This window comes from Elephas maximus, chromosome 15 (assembly GCF_024166365.1).
Source record: "Elephas maximus indicus isolate mEleMax1 chromosome 15, mEleMax1 primary haplotype, whole genome shotgun sequence".
In the NCBI taxonomy this organism is placed as follows: Eukaryota; Metazoa; Chordata; class Mammalia; order Proboscidea; family Elephantidae; genus Elephas; species Elephas maximus.
In genome coordinates this window covers 35,505,530-35,525,771 of record NC_064833.1, presented here as the reverse complement: position 1 = coordinate 35,525,771, position 20,242 = coordinate 35,505,530, and the positions used below count along the sequence as shown (strand labels likewise).

At 37.6% G+C, this 20,242-nt stretch overlaps 1 protein-coding gene across 10 annotated transcripts in view; it reads left to right on the top strand.

The window, feature by feature from the left end:
* Positions 1-20,242, top strand: part of OXR1 (oxidation resistance 1) — a 488,381-nt gene that overhangs the window by 399,942 nt on the left and 68,197 nt on the right. Inside the window, exon 2 of one of the 10 annotated variants that reach the window (XM_049854293.1) lies at positions 445-552. The exons of the other annotated variants lie outside the window; for them this stretch is intronic. Coding sequence (XP_049710250.1) covers positions 445-552 — 108 coding nt within the window. The remainder of the gene's footprint in view (positions 1-444; positions 553-20,242) is intronic. 10 annotated transcript variants of the gene reach the window in all.

Here is a 20,242-nt window from a genome sequence, read left to right as displayed (position 1 = left end):
ATAGAATATGTGTATTTTTAGAATTCCTGCTTGTAGAATTAGAAAATGAAAAGGGCGGATAGTTTCTTTTTGTACTAAAGGGGACATTAACCAGATGCAGAATCCTCTTAAAGGTGGGACCAGGGATGAGGATTGGAACATTAAAATATTTGAACAAAGAATTTTCTTTTTGATTTTTCAGTTGCCTAATTGAAAAGTTTATATGTGACCAGCTTCTAGATAGAAAATTCAGAAATATGTGGGGTGACAAACTGCAGAGTACTATGACCAATATTTTAATGTATACATCGGATTCAGTCATTCAGAAACATTGAGCACACAGTTATATCTGATGCTCTGCCTCAGAATAGCAGCTTCAAAACACTGTATAAATTTCTCTTCTATTGAAGCTGCTTTTTGAACTGATAGCACATCCTTTAATACCCATGTTGTTGTTTGTTACAGTTGAGCCTATTCCGACTCATGAAGGCCCTGTGTGTTGCAGAGTAGACCTGCTCCATAGGGTTTTCTTGGCTGTAAACAGAAGCAGATCACCGGGCTCTTTCTTCTCAGGTACCACTGGGTGGGGTGGGGTCTAACTGCCAACCTTGAGGTTAGCAATCGGAGCACAAACTGTTTGTTCCACATAGGAACCTTTTAATATTGGTGTTGTTGTGTGCCCTCATGTTAATTCTGACTCATAGCGACCCCATGGACAGAGTGGAACTGCCCCTATGGTTTCCTAGGCTGTAATCTTTATGGGCACAGATCACCAGGTCTTTTCTCTCACTGAGCTTCTTAGTGGATTCAAACCACTGATCTTTCAGTTAGCAGCCAAGCACTTAACCATTTTGCCACCAGGGCTCTTTTTTTAATACTCATGGTGTCCCCAAATCTCTGACACAGGTTAGATGTCTTGTGATGTAGCAGTATGACCACAGTCAGGTGAGCAGATACATCCTAGCGTTAACTTGCTGAAAGAATTTGGACAAGTTACTTAATCTCTTTGGTCTTCTGTTTTCTTGTTTATAAAATGAGGATCTAATCTCAAAGGTTCTCAGTTCTAGAGCTCTGTTTCATTTGGAGTCAGAACCGGTGAAAATCATGGGTAATAAAGCTAAGAAATACCTTTTGAGGGTGAAAATAGTGTATGTCTGTGATTTTATGGTAAAGAGTTCTGAAGGCAGTTCAAGAAATAGGTGTCCCAGCAATAATTTATTTGATCACCCCTGCCGTTGTGAAGATAAGTATAACTTCTCAAGTTGACTCTTTTGGAAGGCAATGCATAGATATTTAAGTAAAATATAAATGGTTCTTCGTTAATGTTTAGGCAGCCTTTGCTTAAAAAAAGAGCTGTGTTCTTTACAGCTGCTTACCAGATTGGTTTTGGCTGTATGTAGGATAGTTCTTTGCCTTGTCTTTCAGAATGAGCATCTGTCAGTGTGTTTGAAGGATTTCGTTTGCTCTTTCTGCTTGTGACTACCTTATTTCAGCATTTTATAATAGCTGCTTAAGTTTCCTGCTGTCTGTCACCCTTCAGTTCTTTAACAAGTCCTGTGTATCGTGGCAGTATTTTTTTCTTTTCAATTTCTTTTTTTCTCTGTTCTTTTTCTTTACGGAGCAAATTAGTTTCTCATTGAATAGTTAATACACAAATTGTTTTGTGACATTGGTTGCCAACCCCGTGATATGTGAACACGCTCCCATTCTCCACCCTGGGTACCCTGTTTCCATTCGTCCAGTTTTCCTGTTCCTTCCTGCCTTTGCTTTTGGGCTGGTGCACCCACTGGTGTCGTATACATGATTTAACTACGAAGCACATTCCACACGTCTGTTATTATTGGTCCTATCAAAACAAAACAAAACCTGCTGCTGTTGATTCATTCCAACCCATCATGACCCTGTAGGACACAGTAGAAGTACCCCATAGGGTTTCCAAGGGGCAGCTGGTGGATTCAGAACTGCCAGCCTTTGGGTTAGCAGCCAAACTCTTAACCACTGTGCCGCCAGGGCTTCATTTGCCCTATAGACCTGTGACATCTTTGGCTGAAGGTGAACCTTAGGAGTGACTTCAGTACTGCGTTAAAAGGGCATCCAGTATTTCTTATACAGATACTTCCACACTTGTAGATTGGTTGTACTTCAGGGCCCCATTTGTTGTTAGTGATCTTACCCCTCACCATTTCATTTCAATAATGATGTTGATAAAATAGTTTTATTGTCAGCAGATTGAGGATCAACCAGATAAAACTCTGGTCAAATCTTTCTGATTTTACTTATTGTTACTGTTGTCCTTACTTATCTCCAAAGTGGCTACTTTTGTTCTTTCTAGCTTTTAGTGTTTACTAGCTCCAACATTATCCCTCCATCAGGAAAAATCATAATTGAGACTTTAATATAGTAAGGATTTTATCATGCCATTGCTCTAGTTTACAAAAATTACAAAGGAAACATCTTACTATACAATGCTTGTTCTTGCTTGAAGGCTAAATTATGATTTGAATTAAAGAAAAAGTTTTTTTGTTTTTGTTTTTTTTTTTACCATAAATATAGCTCTTATTTGGGGGAGTAGATGTAAGTCTATATTGTGTAGCCTTTGAAAGTATTCATTTTACTCAATCAGATAGAAATAAATAAATGTAGATAGACTTAATTAGTAAGAGTCTCAACTTATTGTAATAGAAACATGAAATAGTTTTTGTCTTAAACTGCCCCAGCTGTGTTATGTCAACCCTCTTTTCCCTCTTAGTGATAAAAACCAAAAACCAAACCTGTTGCTACTGAGTCGATTTCTGACTCATAGCGTCCCTACAGGACAGAGTAGAACTGCCCCATATGGTTTCCAAGGAGCTCCTGGTGGATTCAGACTGCCAACCTCTTGGTTAGCTGCTGTAGCTCTTAACCGCTATGCCACCAGGGTTTAGGATCCTTTAAATACACCTCAACCCTGAATTTTCTTTTCATTTACTTTTGGCAGTTAAAATAGCATTTTTCAGTTATTAAAGACTCAGTTCCTTCATTTTAAAATTTCAATCTCATATTCAATTTAAAGCTCCACCCAACCTACTACCCCCAATTCCCATTCCTGGTTACATTTGGAGTGGAGGGGAGATGTGGCCTTGCTCTCACAAATGCCCTTCTCTTTTGCTGATGCATCCTTCTCTGGTCTTGGGTTAGAAGAAGGGATATAAACAAGAGACCATTTTTCCATGCTGATCTCCTCTTTTGGCCATTGATGGGAGGAGGATGATGGTGAGGAGCAGTAGCAGAAGTAATGATGGAACTAGTTCTGTTAAAATGACTACTTCTATGTGAAAATGCTAACCCCAGTAATCACCAGTTCCTTTTAACGTCAAATGTGGGCCATTTTCATCTTTTAATACCAGCTGTGGATCTTAATTGCAGATTGTTGAACTGGGCTCCTGAAGTCATTCTGCTTTATAGCATATGTATTCATGGGCGTGTGTGTGTGTGTGTGTGTCTAAATAGAGTTTATGAAGAATAAGGTAAATTAAGTTGGGAACATATTAAATTTTTACAACTTGAATCATTTTACATGTAGTGGAAGAACTGTTTAATAAGGATTTTATTAATATTTTTCTTAAATGATTATCCTTGATGTTTTCATTTTGTAAGTTTGGATTTTAATAAGTTTCCTTTTAGCCAAGGACCTTTGCATATCTCTCAATTCGTTAAAGTATTTATTGAATGATTTAGTATTAGTGACTCTGGGGGTATGCAGGGCTGAATTTAAAAGGTTCGTAGCCTTTAAGGAGTTTATAATCTAGGAACAAAACTAGAAATTGTATTTTATTAGATCATTTTACTGAATTCATGATTTGAATCACAAGCTCATTAAAACAAATTCTGGGGCAGAATTAATTTCACTCCATGTTCATAGCAGGAAAACCCTAAATGCTAAATGATATATACCGGAAGAAGGGTTCAGATGACTGAGATTTATATTCTTGTTACTAGTTCACTTTTGATAATCATGAAAAATGGGTAAACCAAAACATGGAAGAATAATAATATTTAAAACTTTGATAGTGCTTTCTATGTGTCCAATATCCTTGAGCACTTTACATATTTATTTCACCCTCAGCAACAACCCTATGATGCAATTTCTTTTAGCATCTTCATTTTACAGATGAGGAATTGAAGGCCTGTTAATGATCCTGTTTACTTGGGAAAATAGACAATGAACATGGAATTTATAACTGACAAGTAATTTATAACTGTGATGGGTATTAGCAGTGGGAAAGAAAATATGCTATGGAAGTGTTTAACACAGATTCCTAACCTGAAATTGGAGGAAGGGAGTAAAAACCACCATCATCTTTGACTTGGATTAGGGTGATGGCTGTTGAGGTAGATGGAAAAATAATGATGATAATTAAAATAGTAATAACATCGACAACAGTAATAATGATAGCTGCTAAGAACATTTTATGGGGCAGGCACTAAGCAAATATTTTTATTTAATCCTAATTACAGCTCTGTGAAGTATATACTATTATTATGCCATTTTCCATATGAGGAAACTGAGCCAGACAAAGAAATAAGACAGATAGAGAATCCATTCTGATGCTATTTTTAGTGTACCTCTATTTTTATGAGTTATAGCTCCGCCAGACAAAAAAAAAAAAGTGAAGAAAATGCAGAATTCTGTTTGTCATGTAAGCTGTTAAAGTTAAAACAAGTTAGGAATGAATTAGGTAAAAGTTATGAAGGGTAGAATGGATTAACATCGAAGTTTCTTTAAGTTAGAAAGATGTCTCTTTCTCCCCTCGTTGGTCAGTGTTGGAGGAAGATAATGCTAGATGCCTGCAGCCTTAGTGTCATTTCCTGAGGTGGGAAAGCCCGCTAGTTGATAAACCACTTCAGTCTGCTCTGAGGGCAAACCCAACTACTTTGAGTTCATCGTATTGTTTTCTCAGTGCAATTACTCTCAAACATGAGATCAATTTGCCCACTTTAGAATTGCTGCTTTTATCTCAGAGCGTAGCTGATCTAAAGTGTGTTATATTGCCTGTCATTTTAACAGACAAATACCTCTAAGTAGTTGAGGCTACAGTAGTTCATTGGTCCTCAAACTTCAGCAGGTATCAGAATCACCTGAAGAACTTGCTGAACAGATTATTGGACCTGGTTCAAACCCACCAGCCACTCGGCAGAGGAAAGATGTGGCAGTCTGCTTCCATAAAGATTTACAGCCTTGGAAACTCTGTGGGGCAGCTTTACTCTATCCTCCACAGCAACAGGTTTTTTTTTTTTTTTTTTTTTTTAATAGGGTCGCTATGAGTTGGAATTCTCTCTTGGGTTACCCAGAATTGGAGTCCCTGGGTGGCACAAACGGGTAAACACTCAGCTACCAACCAAAAGGTTGATGATTTGAGTGTCCCCAGAGGTGCCTAAGAAAAAAGGCCTGCAATCTACTTTTGAAAAATCAGCCGTTGAAAATGCTATAGCATACAGTTCTACTCTGACGCACATAGGGCTCTTATGAGCCAGAATCGATTAGATGGGAACTGGTACTAGTACCCCAGTTATTAATTCAATAGCTTTGGGTTGGGTCTCAAGAATTTGCATTTCTACCAGGTTACCAAGTAGTGCTCATGGTCTGGGGATTGTACTTTGAGAACCACTTCTTTGCTTAGTGGGTGAATCTTTTAGCCATGAGATTAAAAGTAGATATAGAAATGATGAAAATTATTAAACTGATAGTATTAATATTTTTGTATTAAGCTTAGGAATAATTATATATTTGGTCTTTCAAGTATTAATTTGGCATATTAGAGTACTTACAAATTAGTTTTGTGAACCTAATTTAAGCTGTAACTTGTATAATTGTTTTTTGACTTGTGATTTTATATTGAAAGCTACAAGAATTTGGCTAATTAGAAAATATTGTAATATTGCCAGAAATTCAAGCCAGATTCGGGAGAGGACATGGTACAAAAGATATCATGGCTGATTTCAGATGAATCATGGCTGAAAGCAGAGAATACCAGAATGATGTTTATCTGTATTGACTATGCAAAGGCATTCAACTGTGTGGATCATAACAAATTATTGATAACATTTTGAAGAATGAGAATTCCAGAATACTTAATTATGCTCATGAGGAATCTGTATATAGGGGTACCAGAGGCAGTCCTTTGAATAGGATAAGGGGATGCTGGGTGTTTTAAAGTCAGGAAGGGTTTTCGTCAGGGTTGTATCCTTTTATGCTTATTCTATCTGTGTGCTGAGCAAATAATCTGAGAAGCTGGACTGTATGAAGCAGAATGTGGCATCAGGATGGGTGGAAGACTCATTAACAGCCTGTGATATGCAGATGATACAAGATTGCTTGCTGAAAGTGAAGAGGACTTGAAGCACTTACTGATAAAGATCAAAGAGTGCAGCCTTCAGTGTGGGTTACAGGTGCATGTGAAAGCTGGACAGTGGATAAGGAAGACCAAAGAAGACTTGATTCCCTTGGATTATGATGTTGGCGAAGAATATTGACTATTCCATGGACTGTCAGAGGAACAAACAAATCTGTCTTGTGAGAAGTACAGCCAGAATGCTCCTTAGAAGGAAGGGTGGTGAGACTTCATCTCACATACATTGGATATGTTATCCAGAGGGACCAGTCCCTGGAGAAAGACATCGTGCTTGGTAAAATAGAGGGTCAGCAAAAAAGAAGACAACCCTAAACAAGCTGGATTGACACAGTGGCTGCAACAGTTGGCTCATACATGGCAACAATTGTGAGGATGGCACAGGAATGAGCAATGTTTCATTGTTGTACGTAGGATTGGTATGAGTCAGAACCAACTCTGCAGCACCTAACAACAACAGCATATGTAAGAATTTAATTATCCAAGTTTACAAAAAGGATTGATTGTTTAAGGGTATTTAGTTTGTCCATTTTGAGCTGATCAACTACCAAGTACCCCAGAAAGTGTATTAAAATTTACTAGATTTGTAAGTAGGATGTAGTTTGTATTTGAAGACTTTTAAGGGAAAGGCTTTTATATTTGTAACTTCAATAGATGGAACTTTAATTTTTAAAAAATTAAAGTAACTAAAATAGTTATTTTGTGTATGTAAAAACTCCCTCCATGGGCACCAGCAAATTCACATTAACAGACTCTTGATAAGTCTTGTTGGTACTTTATGGTAAGTTTTAAGTTTTAAGGTCACATAAATGTGTTATAGAATGGCCACAAATTTGCCTCTGTTTTCTAGCAACCAATGAGAAGAGGGAAATATGATCAGACATTGATTCACAGCTTTCCTAAGATAAAGATTAGTCTATAACTTAGGCAAGTCAGGAGAAACACAGCTGTTCCCGATAGTAAGAACAAAGAAAAAATGCTCACAGAATTCTGTACTATAACAAAAAGATCCTTACCATGTTTGCAGTAAATACAGATTCCAATTTCAAAAAGCTGTTTTTTTGACACCATCCTTTAATGTAGTTCAGTGGTATAACACCAAAATGCAAGGTAGTAAAAGCAGTTCTGTAGAGGGCCAAAGTGATTAACCAAAATATATAGGAGAATAGGTTTTGGATTATAGACTTTAAATTTTCTACAGCAGTGCTACTGAATTGAATTTCTGCAATAGTGGAAATGTTCTGTATCAGTGCTGCCCAATATGGTAGTCACTAGTCACGCATGGCTGTTGAACATTTGAAATGTGGCTTTAGTGCAAGTGAGGAACAGATCTCAAGAATCTAGATTTTATATCTGTACTGTCCAGTATGGTAGCTGTAGGGCACAAGTAATTTAAATTTAATTTAATTTAAAATTTTACTTCTTCAGTCTCGTAACCATGTTTTAAGTGCTTTGTAGCCATGTGACTAGTGGCTATTGTATTAAACAGTGCAGATATAGATCATGTCTATTATCACAGAAAGTTTTATTGAACAGCATTGTACTAGAGCAATGGGTCTGAGTCCTGGCTGGACATTAGAATTCCCTGGGTAGCTTTATAAAAATTCTGATGCCAAGGTCCAGCACCAAACAAACCAAAGTCTCTCTGTGTAGGAACTGGACTAGCTTAAGTTTCTCAGGCGATCCTAACGTGTAGGTAGGGTTAAGAACCACTAATTTAGGAAGTAAGGTTTCAATCAAGCTTTTAATAGTTACTGAGCCTACTTTGGGTATGCACCTGTTGTGTGATGCTGGTTAAGAAAACAGATGTATGCTTGTGGCTTGAAGAATTACTGAAAGAATTTGGTCTTTGTCACCAGTTCCTATGCTTCTCTTTTGTATCCTTTATAAAAAACTGCAGTCCTAAGTTCTGTAAGTCGTGTTAGCAATTACTGAACCTGGAAGGGTAGTGAGAACCCCCAAATTTGTAGTCTGCAAATCAGAAGTGCAGGTACCCTAGGGACCCTCAAGCTTGTAGCTGATGTCCTGAGAGGGACCTGTTGGCTACCCCCAAATTTGTAGCTAGCAGGTCCCTATGGGGCAGTTCTGCTCTGTCCTGTGGGGTCTGTATGAGTTGGAATTGACTCGATGACAGTAGGTTTGGGATTTTTTGGAGATCAGATTGTGGGTTTCCTAGAGACTCCCAAAGTTGCAGCTGGTATGTGAAGTCTTGAGCAAACTTGGCAGTCTGGAGGACTTTGTCCTTTAACCTGTGAGGTCTGACCTAGCTTTGGTGGTTAGGGTCGGAAGAAGAAGTACTGCATTTGCAGTTGGTGTCTGAGAAGACATTTTCGAGTTGGTGTGGAAGACACACAACTTAATGTTTAAATTGCGTGTCAGCCTCTGGATCGAAATGAGACCTTCTTAGAAAAGTTGAGGTAACTGACAATGAGAAATTCCTGATGGGAAGGCATATTTACATGCGGAGCAAGAGAGAGGCTGAAGTTACAACGACTGATGTAGCAAGGTCTTTGTGGAGTAATTGCCCTGGTTTCAGGAGTTAGAGAGTTTCAAATTTTGAAATTTAAAAACTACCAAAAACTATAATCGTCCATTTTTGCATCACCCACAATTAACAACCATTAATATCTTGTCATTATTTGCTTCCAACCTTTTATAAGGTACAAAGTTGTTTTTTTTTATTTTTATTTTATTGTTTTCATAAAGGATCACAAAGCAATTTAGGTTCCCATTCAACAGTTCATACACAAATTGCTCAGTGACATTGGTTACATTCTTTACAATGTGTGAACATTCTCATTATTTGTGTTCTTTTTCTTTTTCCATTAATCAACTTTCTCTGTCCCCTTACATTCTCATCTTTGTGTTAAAGTAATTGTTGACCATTTGGTCTCATATAGGTGATTTTTTTTTTTTAAAGGAGCACAGTACTTATGTTGTTGTTAGGTGCCATCGAGTCGGTTCCGACTCATAGCAACCCTGCGTACCACAGAACGACACATTGCGCGGTCCTGCGCCATCCTTACCATCATTATGCTTGAGCCCATTGTTGTAGCTACTGTGTTAATCCATCTGTTGAGGGTCTTCCTCTTTTCTGCTGACTGTGAAGTTTACCAAGCATGATGTCCTTCTCTAAGGACTGACACTTCCTGACAACACGTCCAAAGTATGTAAGATGCAATCTCGCCATCCTTGCTTCTGAGGAGCTTTCTGGTTGTACTTCTTCCAAGACGGTTTTGTTTGTTCTTTTTGGCAGTTCATGTTATATTCAATATTCTTCGCCGATGCTACATTTCAAAGACGTTAGTTCTCCTTCGCTCTTCCTTATTTATTATCCAGCTTTCACATGCATATGATGCAATTGAAAATACCGTGGCTTGGGTCAGGTGCACCTTAGTCTTCAAGGTGACATCTTTGCTTTTCAGCACTTTAAAGAGGTCCTTTGCAGCAGATTTGCCCACTGCAGTGGGTCTTTTGATTTCTTGACTGCTGCTTCCATAGGTGTTGATTGTGGATCCAAGTAAAATTAAATCCTTGACAGCTTCAGTCTTTTCTCCATTTATCATGATGTGGCTTATTGGTCCAGTTGTGAGAATTTTTGTTTTCTTTATGTTGAGGTATAATGCATACTGAAGGCTGTGGTCTTTGATCTTCATCAGTAAGTGCTTCAAGTCCTCTTCACTTTCAGCAAGCACGGTTGTGCCAGTAATATTTATGATTTTTTTGAGCCAATTTGTTACTTAGCTACAAGGTGACTTTAGGTTAGTTTCAGTTCAAGGTTTGAAGAGTACCTCAGGGCAGTAGTCTAAGGGAGTCCTCCAGCCATCAATATCTCTAAAACTAATCAGACTTCAGAAACTCATCCTTACAATTTTGTTTCTCTAGAACCACTCTCAGTACCAAAATGTCTTAGGCTGGATTGATTCTCTAGAGAAGCTAAATTAGTGAAGAATGTATATATATTCTGATGTGAGCAATATATATATATATATACTATATATATATAATAAATAGTAAAGAATATATTCTTTACTATATATATTATTCTTCATTGTATGTATAATATATATGTTATGTAAATAATATATAATATATTCTTCACTAATTTAGTTCTCTTGATTTATATCAAGGAATTGGCTCACACAGCTGTAGGGGCTGGAAAGTACCAAGTCTGCAGGTCAGGCTGGTGGCTTCTCCTGATTCACATGGTTGCAGGGGCTGACAAACCTAAAATTGGCAGGTACGATGACAAGCTGCTGGTTCATGGGGTTGCGGGGGCTGGTGAATCCAAAATCTGCTGGTCAGGCAGCAGGCTGCTGGCTCACGTCCCACAAACCAGAGATCAGAGGATAATGAGGCTAATTGCAGGTCCAGCGAGATTGAGCCTTGCCAAAGCATCTGTATATATTGGATACAGGCCACACCTCCAAGGAAGCTCCCTTCCAACTGACTGGTTGCTCACATCAGATCACAAAATAGAGGATGATTATATAATACCTGCAAAACCACTAGCCTAGCCGAATTGACACATAACCTTAACCATCACAATCCATTTGTCAACATGGTACCTGTACACATTGCCTTAAGCCATACATAATCTCTAAATACAGTTATAAAGTCATACTTGTACCTAACATGATACAACTAACATGCGTACAACTGAAAATGCACTAGCCTTGTTTACATCTTATATTTTATAATAAGTAATGGAATAAAGGAGGAAAGAAAACAAAGATATTTGCTATATATGTATATATACACACACACATACTCTTATAACTAAATAAGAAATAACAATTATAGTCTTCGTTTCTGCAACTGGTCACGTGATTGTAGCTGGTATTTAGAACTACCTTCTCCCACCACCTATTCGGTATTCCCTTTACCCTCAGACAGTTATAAAGCCATACTTGCACCTAACATGATTCAATTAAATTGTTCTAAAATTCCTGTTCTTTGCAATGTAATCCATAATTTGTTATGAGCCACAGTCAAATGCCTTTGTGTGGCTGATAAAACACAGATAAACATTTTTCTGGTGTTCTCTGCTTTTGGCCAAGATCCACAGCATCAGCAGTGACACCCCTATTTCATATCCTCATCTGAATCAAGCTTAAATTTCTGCAAGTACCCTGTCGGTGTACAGCTGTAGTTGTTTTTGAATTACATTCAGCAGAATTTTGCTAGCATGTGGTAGTGATGGTATATTCAATAATTTCTTCATTCTGTTTGATTGTCTTCCTTTGGTATGGGCACGAATGTGGATCTCTTCATTCAGCCAGCGAGGGAGGTGTCTTCCAAACTTCTTGGCATGGACAAATAAGTGCTTCCAGCATTGCGTTTGTTTGTTGAAGCATTGTGTCAATTCCTGGAGCCTTGTTTTTACTGATGCCCTCAGTGTAGCCTGAACTTCTTTCTTGATCATATGCTACCTCCTGTAATGGTTGAATGGTGGCCAGTGTTTTTTTTTGGCGTGGTGATTTTGTGTATTCCTTCAACCTTCTTTTGATGCCTTCTGCTTCATTCAATTTTTTGTCTACAGAACCCTTCAGTAATGCAACTTGAGGCTTGAATTTTCTCTTCAGTTCTTTCAGCTTGAGAAATGCCAATCATTTTCTTCCATTTTGGTTTTCTTATGTCAAGTCTCTGCACATTTCATCATAATACTTTGCTCTGTCTTCTGAAGCCACCCTTTGAACTCTTCTATTCAGCCTTTTACTTCATTTCTTCTGTTCACTTTAGCTGCTCTGTGCTTAAAAGCAAGTATCAGAGTCTCTTCTGATACCCATTTTGGTCATTTCCTTCTCTCTTGTCTTTTTAATGATCTTTCACTTTCTTCCTGCCTGATGTCCTTGATGTCTTCACTCTTCTGGTCTTTGGTCATTAGTGTACAGTGAGTCAAATGTATTCTTGAGTTAGTTTCTAAATTCAGGCAGAATGTATTAATGGCCATACTTTGAGTCTCATTAACTTGCTCTGATTTTTTTCAGCTTCAGCTTGAACTTACACATGAACAATTGATGATCTGTTCTGCAGTCACCCCCTGGCTTTGTCTTGACTGATGATGTTGAATTTCTCCATCATCTCTTTCCACATTATATGGATGAAAAATTATATTTCCAATGTATAAATCATTGGTATTGCAGAATTTTTTCATGCTGTCTTTGGAAGTGTTTCTATCACCACAGCTGTATTTTCCAACTATTGATCCTTTGTTTCCAGCCTTCATGTTCTAATCACCAGTAGTTATCAGTGCATCTTGGTTGTCCAACAAATTTCTGACTGCAGCAAGTTGTAAAATTCGTCAGTTTCTTCATCTTTGGCATTCATGGTTGGTATGTAAATTTGAATGATAGTTGTATTACCTCTCCTTTCTTGTAGACCTATGGATATTAACCTGTCACAGATCACGTTGTATTTTAGAACAGGTTTCGAAACATTTTCTTTTTAACAATGACTGCAGCATCTTTACTCTTCTATTTGTCATTCCCAGCATACTTTGTCATTCCCAACATAGTCGACCATGTGATTGTTGAATTAAAAATGGCCAATACAATTCCATTTCAGCTCACAAATGCCTAGAATATTGATCTTAAAGTGTTCTATCTCATTTTTGATGCCTCCCCATATTTCTTGATTCATGCTTCGTAAGTTCCACATCCCTGTTACTAATGGATGTTTGCAGCTGTTACTGTCATTTTGAGTTGGGCCACATCAGCAAATGACAGTCCCAAAGGCTTTATTCCATCAGCATCATTAAAGCAATAAATTTCCATCTAAGTTGAATCCTACAAGTGTTGATACACTGTGCTTTAATAACTTGGCACAAAATATTTTCTGGCATCTGTTGTAATTTCTTCTTTTACCTATGCACTATGTGGAAGTACTGCTTAATTTACCAACATATAATGATTTCTTAAATTATTCTTTTGTAAATGATTTTTAGCTTACTTGCAGTGTGGTGAAAGAAAATACTGTAAAGGAGTTCAAACCTCTGAAATTTGTTGAAACTTTTCTTACAGTCACAATTAAGTGCTCCATATGTACTTGAAAAGAATACATTCTGCAATGTATGGCATAGTATGTGTGTAGGCATACGCACATGCGTGCTTGTGTGCGTATGCACGTATGCGTGAGGTCAAGTTTGATGACTGTTGTTCAAATCACCTATATCCATACTGATTTGATATTGTCTCCTTATTTTATAAGTTACAAAAAAAAAGGTTGATTTGCACACACAAAAAATTTGAGACGCACCGTTAATAGAACATTTGAAGGAATCAAACTTGCAGGCTGAGTATATGACAGAACAAATAGACTTCCTTATAAAACTCCTGACTTGTGGTGGTAACATCAGCAGTTTTCAAATCTTCATTAAACTAATATAATTGTTTTCTAACTTAGTCATTGCGGTGGGCTATACTTTTGTTACTAAGTGTCTCATATCCATCCCTGGGGAGGAATATGAAATATACTTCATCATCCCACTGATGTAAGGCTTGGCCAATGAAACATGAACGGAAGTGATATGTGACTTCAGGTAGAAGCATTAAGAGTCAGTATTATACATCTTATGCTCTCTTATTCCTCAATTCAAGACCAGAATGTTCAAGAGAATGGTCAGCTTATTTCATTGCATTCTGGTATTTTCATGAATAAATGGTTTAATGTGGGTTATTAAAATTTACAACCATTTTTATGATAGACATTATTACAAAATGTTTTAAAATATTAAATTATTAAAGTGATTATTTTCAAACTTTTATTTTTATTGTACTTTATCCAATTTATTTTTATCGTACTTTAGATAAAGTTTTACAGAACAAACTGATTCCTCATTAAACAATTAGTACACGTATTGTTTTATGACATTGGTTAACAACCCCATGATATGTCAACACTCTCCCTTCTCAGCCTTGGGCTTCTTATTACCAGCTTTCCTCCCCCTCCTGCCTACTAGTCCTTACCCTGGGGCTGATGTGCCCCTTTAGTCTTGTTTGTTTTATGGGCCTATCCAATCTTTGGCTAAAGCGTGAAACTCAGGAGTGACTTCGTTACTGACTGAAAGGGTGTCCAGGGACCATACCCTCAGGGTTTCTCCAGTCTGTCAGGCCAGCAAGTCTGGTTGATTTTCAAACTTTAAACTAGAAACTTGGTACATTAGTTTTCTTGACCTGAATTGCATTTCATGGTGAACTCTTGAAAATGATAGTGGAATTGTAGACTTCGTAGTAATTAAATGTTTATTGAATTCTTGAGATATTAGGAAATTTAGATTGAAAACTACTATTAGGCAAAGTACATGTTATTCCTAAAATCAATGGAGGAAGGATATATATCGTTAGTTAAAAGTAATCTGTAGCCTGATCATCTGCTTTCGAAAAGGTCGCAGTTCTAAAAACCCTGTGGAGCAGCTCTCCTCTGCACATACGGAATCACTGTAAATCAGACTCAGCAGCAGCTAACAGCAACAAAAACAGGAGGTTGCCTTTTTTTTTTTTTTTAAGGAGTTTAAATTATAAAATGAGGTGGTTTTAGCTCCCCCTGCTGTTCATGTAATAAAAATAAATTGCTTTTTAAAAAATATTTTACTTTAACATAATTTTAATACTTCATTTTCTCATAAGAAAAGAAAACTTAAATATAAAAGCTCCAATGTAGAAAAATGAGACTATTCCACATGACTGGAGTGAAATTACCCAGGGTAGGAGACTTAACATCTGCACAGTAGTGTTATCTAATATAGAGCCATTTCCAGCAGTCATCTTAGAACTGGCTTTCATGGCAAATTTTTTCCTCTGATCCAAACCGTGGTGGCATAATGGTTAAGTGCTACGGCTGCTAACCTAAAGGTCAGCAGTTCAGATCTGCCAGGCGCTCCTTGGAAACTATGAGGCAGTTCTACTCTGTCCTGTAGGGTCGCTATGAGTTGGAATCGAGTTGACGGCAATGGGTTTAGTTTTTGGTTTTGATCCAACGTTCAGTCTAGAATCATGCTTTACACTGAGTTTCCATGGCTCTTTAGTTTTTTTTAATTTGAAACAGTTCCTCACCTATCCTTGTTATTCATGTTACTAGCATTTTTAAAGAATGCAATTCAGTCCCTTAGTGTGGGATTGTCTGATGTTTCCTTCTGATTTGGTTAAGTTTATCCACGTTTGGTGGAGATACCACATCGAATGATGTTGTGTCTTCATTTCTTCACATTAGGAAGCACAAGCTGTTTGTCTATTATTAATAGTATTAAGGGTCATTGTTTGGTTAAGGTGGTATCTTCCAGGCTTTTTCACAGTAAAGTTACCATTTTTCTTTGTAATTCCTAAGTAATCTGTAAGGAAATACTTTACAACTGTGTAAATAAAGCATTCTTCAAACTTTCTCTTAGTAGTTTTTTATATTCATTCATGATTTTTATCTGTATTAGTTATTACTACATTCATGCTTCATTTAACATCCATGATTCATTCTGTGAAATAGATGTTGTGCAAACACCATATTATTTAACAAAATATATGTGCTTTCTCAGCCCCTGTCACCCTCTCCAGTCCCCTCAATTCAGTGGCTTCTTCAAGGCCAGGGCACCTCTCTGATCCCTCTTCTCTAACCCCAGATCCCCCAGTCCACACACTTTCCTAAGCACCGCCCCCCCCACCCCCCCCCACCCCACAGCCCTTGCCTCTTGGTCCCTTCCCCAGTGTCCCTGCTGGAGCTTGCATCCCACAGGAGCCTGGCTGCACTAACCTGATTCAGAAGAGCAGCCAGCCACTCACTGCACGCCATGAGCAGGCTGCAGAGGTTCTCCTGAGTGCCTGCAGCTGCCCCACCACTCAGCGTTAACTTGTCGAGGTTTACCGACCTCCAGTGACTAGTCCCCTCATCTGCATGGGACTCCCTGCCCCTCTCCCCTTCCCTTCCTTCTCCCTCTGCCCATTTCTTCCTGGGCCCAGACAGGTGCATATACTTAGCCATATATACTTAGCTGTATACACAATATATGCTTAGCGAAGCTGTTTGGGACCACGAACAAATATGCCATCAGACGTTGCTCAAATGGATGTTATGTGGTACATGACTGTATATTAGTTGCCAAGAAGTGATTTTCTAGCTTTATTATTCTTCATTTATTAGTTGGCTTTGTACTGTAGAGAAGAGCTTTTTATTCTCCCGTTTATGTATATATATATATAGTTATTTGTTCATTTATTATCAGTATGGACTCGCAGATCCTTAGTTTATTCACTCAGTTATGTCACTATTTTGCCATTATTTATTTTGATCCTCAAATTAGCTTTGGCCAGTGGGAGCCCCTTTGCCTTCGTTATCTAGTGCTGCTATAACAAAAATACCTCAGGTGGGTAGCTCTAACAAATTCATTTTCTCACTGTTTACTTACGTGTTCTTGGCTCCTTGGTGATCTTCATGTGGCATGGCATCTCTCTTCATCTCTGCTTGCTTTTCCACTTGCTTAATCTGCACTTTTATATCTCAAAAGAGACTGATTTAAGATATAGCCTACACAAATACTGACTCATTAACATAACAGAAAAAACCCATTCCCAAATGGGATTGTAACCACTATAGGGGTTAGGATTTGGAGCACACATATTTGAGAGATGAAGTTTAATCCATAACATCCTTCAAGCTGAGTCTCATGACCTTTTGACATGTCTGCATCTTTTTGGGTCACTTCCTTTATAGCATACCAAGATGGTCCACACTCATCATACTTTCCCTGATCTGCTGTAATCTTGCATTTCTCCAAAAAGTCCTGATTCCTTTTAGTTAAGAATCGTGTTTGGAAACCAAGATCAGGCACCAGGGGTGTTATTATTACCAGTGTTGTTGCTTCGAGACCCTTTGAGAAGGCAGAGGTAGGCAAAAATGGCGATTTCATGCTGTTCAGCCACATGTACACTTTTGTCTAGGTGCATGTATATATATATAACACATGCACATACGGTCTATAATTTTAGGTTTATATTGACCCCTGTAATTCCAATCCAACTCTTCAGAGTTCTCCCTTCTCCCATTTCATTTTTGTATCTTTTTGCGCTAGTGAGAAGCCTGGTTCCTAATAAAATCATTTGTTCAATTCTATAACAAAATATTTTCAGAATTCCTACTCCATGAAAAATGAGCCTATTAAATAGTTAATAGACCTACTAATAACTCTATTAAGTCATTGTTTTTTGTTGGAGTGTATATAGACAAATCTCTGTTCAAAGTTACTTGGATTAGTTCTATTTCAGGGTGGTTATATTCATTTGGGAGCCCTGGCGATACAGTGGTTAAGAGCCTGGCTGCTAGCAGAAAGGTCAGCAGTTCGATTCCACCAGCTGCTGCTTGGAAACCTTATGGGGCAGTTCTACTCTGTCCTATATGGTTGCTATGAGTCAGAATCGACTCAGAGGTAACAGACTTAGTTTTGTTTTTTTATATTCATTTAAAATACAATTAGGTTGATTTGTTGCTGTTTATATGTGCAATTTTTGAGTGTTTTTTTCTCCCACTCTTCCTGTTAACATTTATTAGTGAACATATAAAACATTAACATAGTTCTAAGAGTTGAAACTATAAGGAAAGGTATATTCAGAAAACCACTTTCTTTTCTGTCTCTACTACCCCAATCCCACCCCCACCTGTAATTAACCAGTTACATTAGTTTCTGATTTGTTTTTTCTGTGTTTCTCTTTATAAAAATAAGCAAAAGGTAGCATACTATGTCTACTCTTTATACTTTGCTTTTTTCACTTAATCAAAATATCCTTCATATAATATCTATAACAGTTCATTGAAAACTTCACAATAGGACTCCATTTTGTGGACTATTTAACCAGTTTTCATATGTACAGGGTATTTATCTTTCTATATTTTGCCATTTTAGATAATACTGCAATGAATAAATTGCATATGTATTTGTTGGAGGCATGTATATATTAAAAGAAAAAAAAGACCAAAGCAGTTGCTCTCTGAGTGGATTGTGACTCATGGGAACTCCGTGTGTTTCACAGTAGAACTGTGCTCCGTAGGGTTTTCAGTGGCATGATCTTTTGGAAGTACATCGCCAAGACTTTCTTCCAGGGTACCTCTGGTGGGTTTGAACTGCCAGCCCTATGGTTAGTAGCTGAGCGCTTAACCATCTGTGCCACCCTGGGTTGGAGGCATGAAGTCTGGGTAAATTCCTGTAAGTAGGATTTCTGGGTCAAAGGTAAATATTCAAGTACCCAATGTAATTTTTTAGATATTGCTTAGTTCCTCTCTGTAATTGTACCACTTTGCATTCCCACCAGAAATGTAGGAGAATACCTGCCTTCCCACAGCCAAAAGTGTGTAGTCAAGCTTTTGAATTTTTGCCAGTGTGATGAGTGAGAAATGGTATCTCAGTGTCGTTTAAGTGAACATTTCTCTTATGGAAAATTAATGACATTCTTTAAGAATTGTGACAGTTTGAGGTACAGTTCAAGTTACTGTTTCAGAATGTTCATTCAAACAAGATGTTTGCCATGTGTCAGGCCCAGGCCCTTTGTTGGGCACTGAGGAGACAATGTTGAACAAATCAGGCACTGTGTTTTGGAGATTAAGAACACTAAAAGCTGTAAACATAAAATTGAGTCAAATGTTATGAAGGCGACTTAAAGGTGCCGTGTGATTAATATCAGAGGCTTGATTCAGCCTAGGTGATCGGGAAAATTTTCGGACAGTTTTCTTTTTAAGCATTGCAGAGCTGACTGTTCTGTTTTTTTTTGGATTCAGACTTGATACATCTTCATTAGAGCCATTCACCAACTGAGCTAATAAAAAAAAAAAAAAGCTAATAGGTACGTCTAAACAAACTGTTAGGAACCCTGGTGGTTAATGGTTAAGTGCTTGGCTGCTAACTGAAAGGTTGGCTGTTCAAACCTACCCAGTGGTTCTACAAGAGGAAGACCTGGCCGTCTGCTCCCAAAAAGATTACGGCCAGGAATACCCTATGGGGCAGTTCTGCTCTGTTGCATAGGGTCGAAAACCCTATTGGACAATTCTACTCTGTCACATGGGGCTGCTGTGGGTCGGAATCGACTTAACAGCACTGACAACAACAACAAACAATTATGGTCAAAATGTCAGTCTATTAAGATTGATGAGAGGAAGAACAGTAAAACAGTTCATTTTCTAAATTACTTGGGTTTAGGTAGAACAAATATTTCATTGAAAAATATAGTTTTAATCTTGTAAAATTTTGAGGGTGACTATAACATTTCGATATGTTTACTATGGATACTCTTGTTCAATATTGAGATATTCATGTTAAGTACCTTTTTGGAGACTCATTTAAATTTTTTATATAAAAAAAGCAAGTGATATTTTCTCAATTCATTGCTGTCAGCAGTTCCCGAATAGCCCTTTAGGAGCTGAATGTGCAATTGTTGTTAAATGAAGTATAGATGAGAGAGTTAACACTAAAGCAAGGAAAAATCTATTCAGAATTGAAACTGAAACAGGTTCCAGAGTCTTGAGATGTAAATGGTAATGAAATGTTCAAGTTAAATGTCTTCGTAAGCAAGTGAAAAATGATTGGTAGTTGATCTGAACTGAAATCCATAAAAGTATGTTTATATATGACACCTCATCTTACTTCATGCTGCATAAATAAAAAACATAATAAATTTAAAATAATCCCATAGAGAAGACTGTGTCTTTAACTATGACTTTTGGGCACACAGAAATTTTCTTCCAGGAGGACTAATATTATATTTTTCAGACTTGGTTTGGTTAACATTATATTATATATGTATGTATATAAAAAACTTGTTGCCATCAAGTTGATTCTGACTCATAGCGACCCTAAGGGGCAGAGTCAACTGCCCTATAGGGTTTCCAAGGAGCAGGTGGTA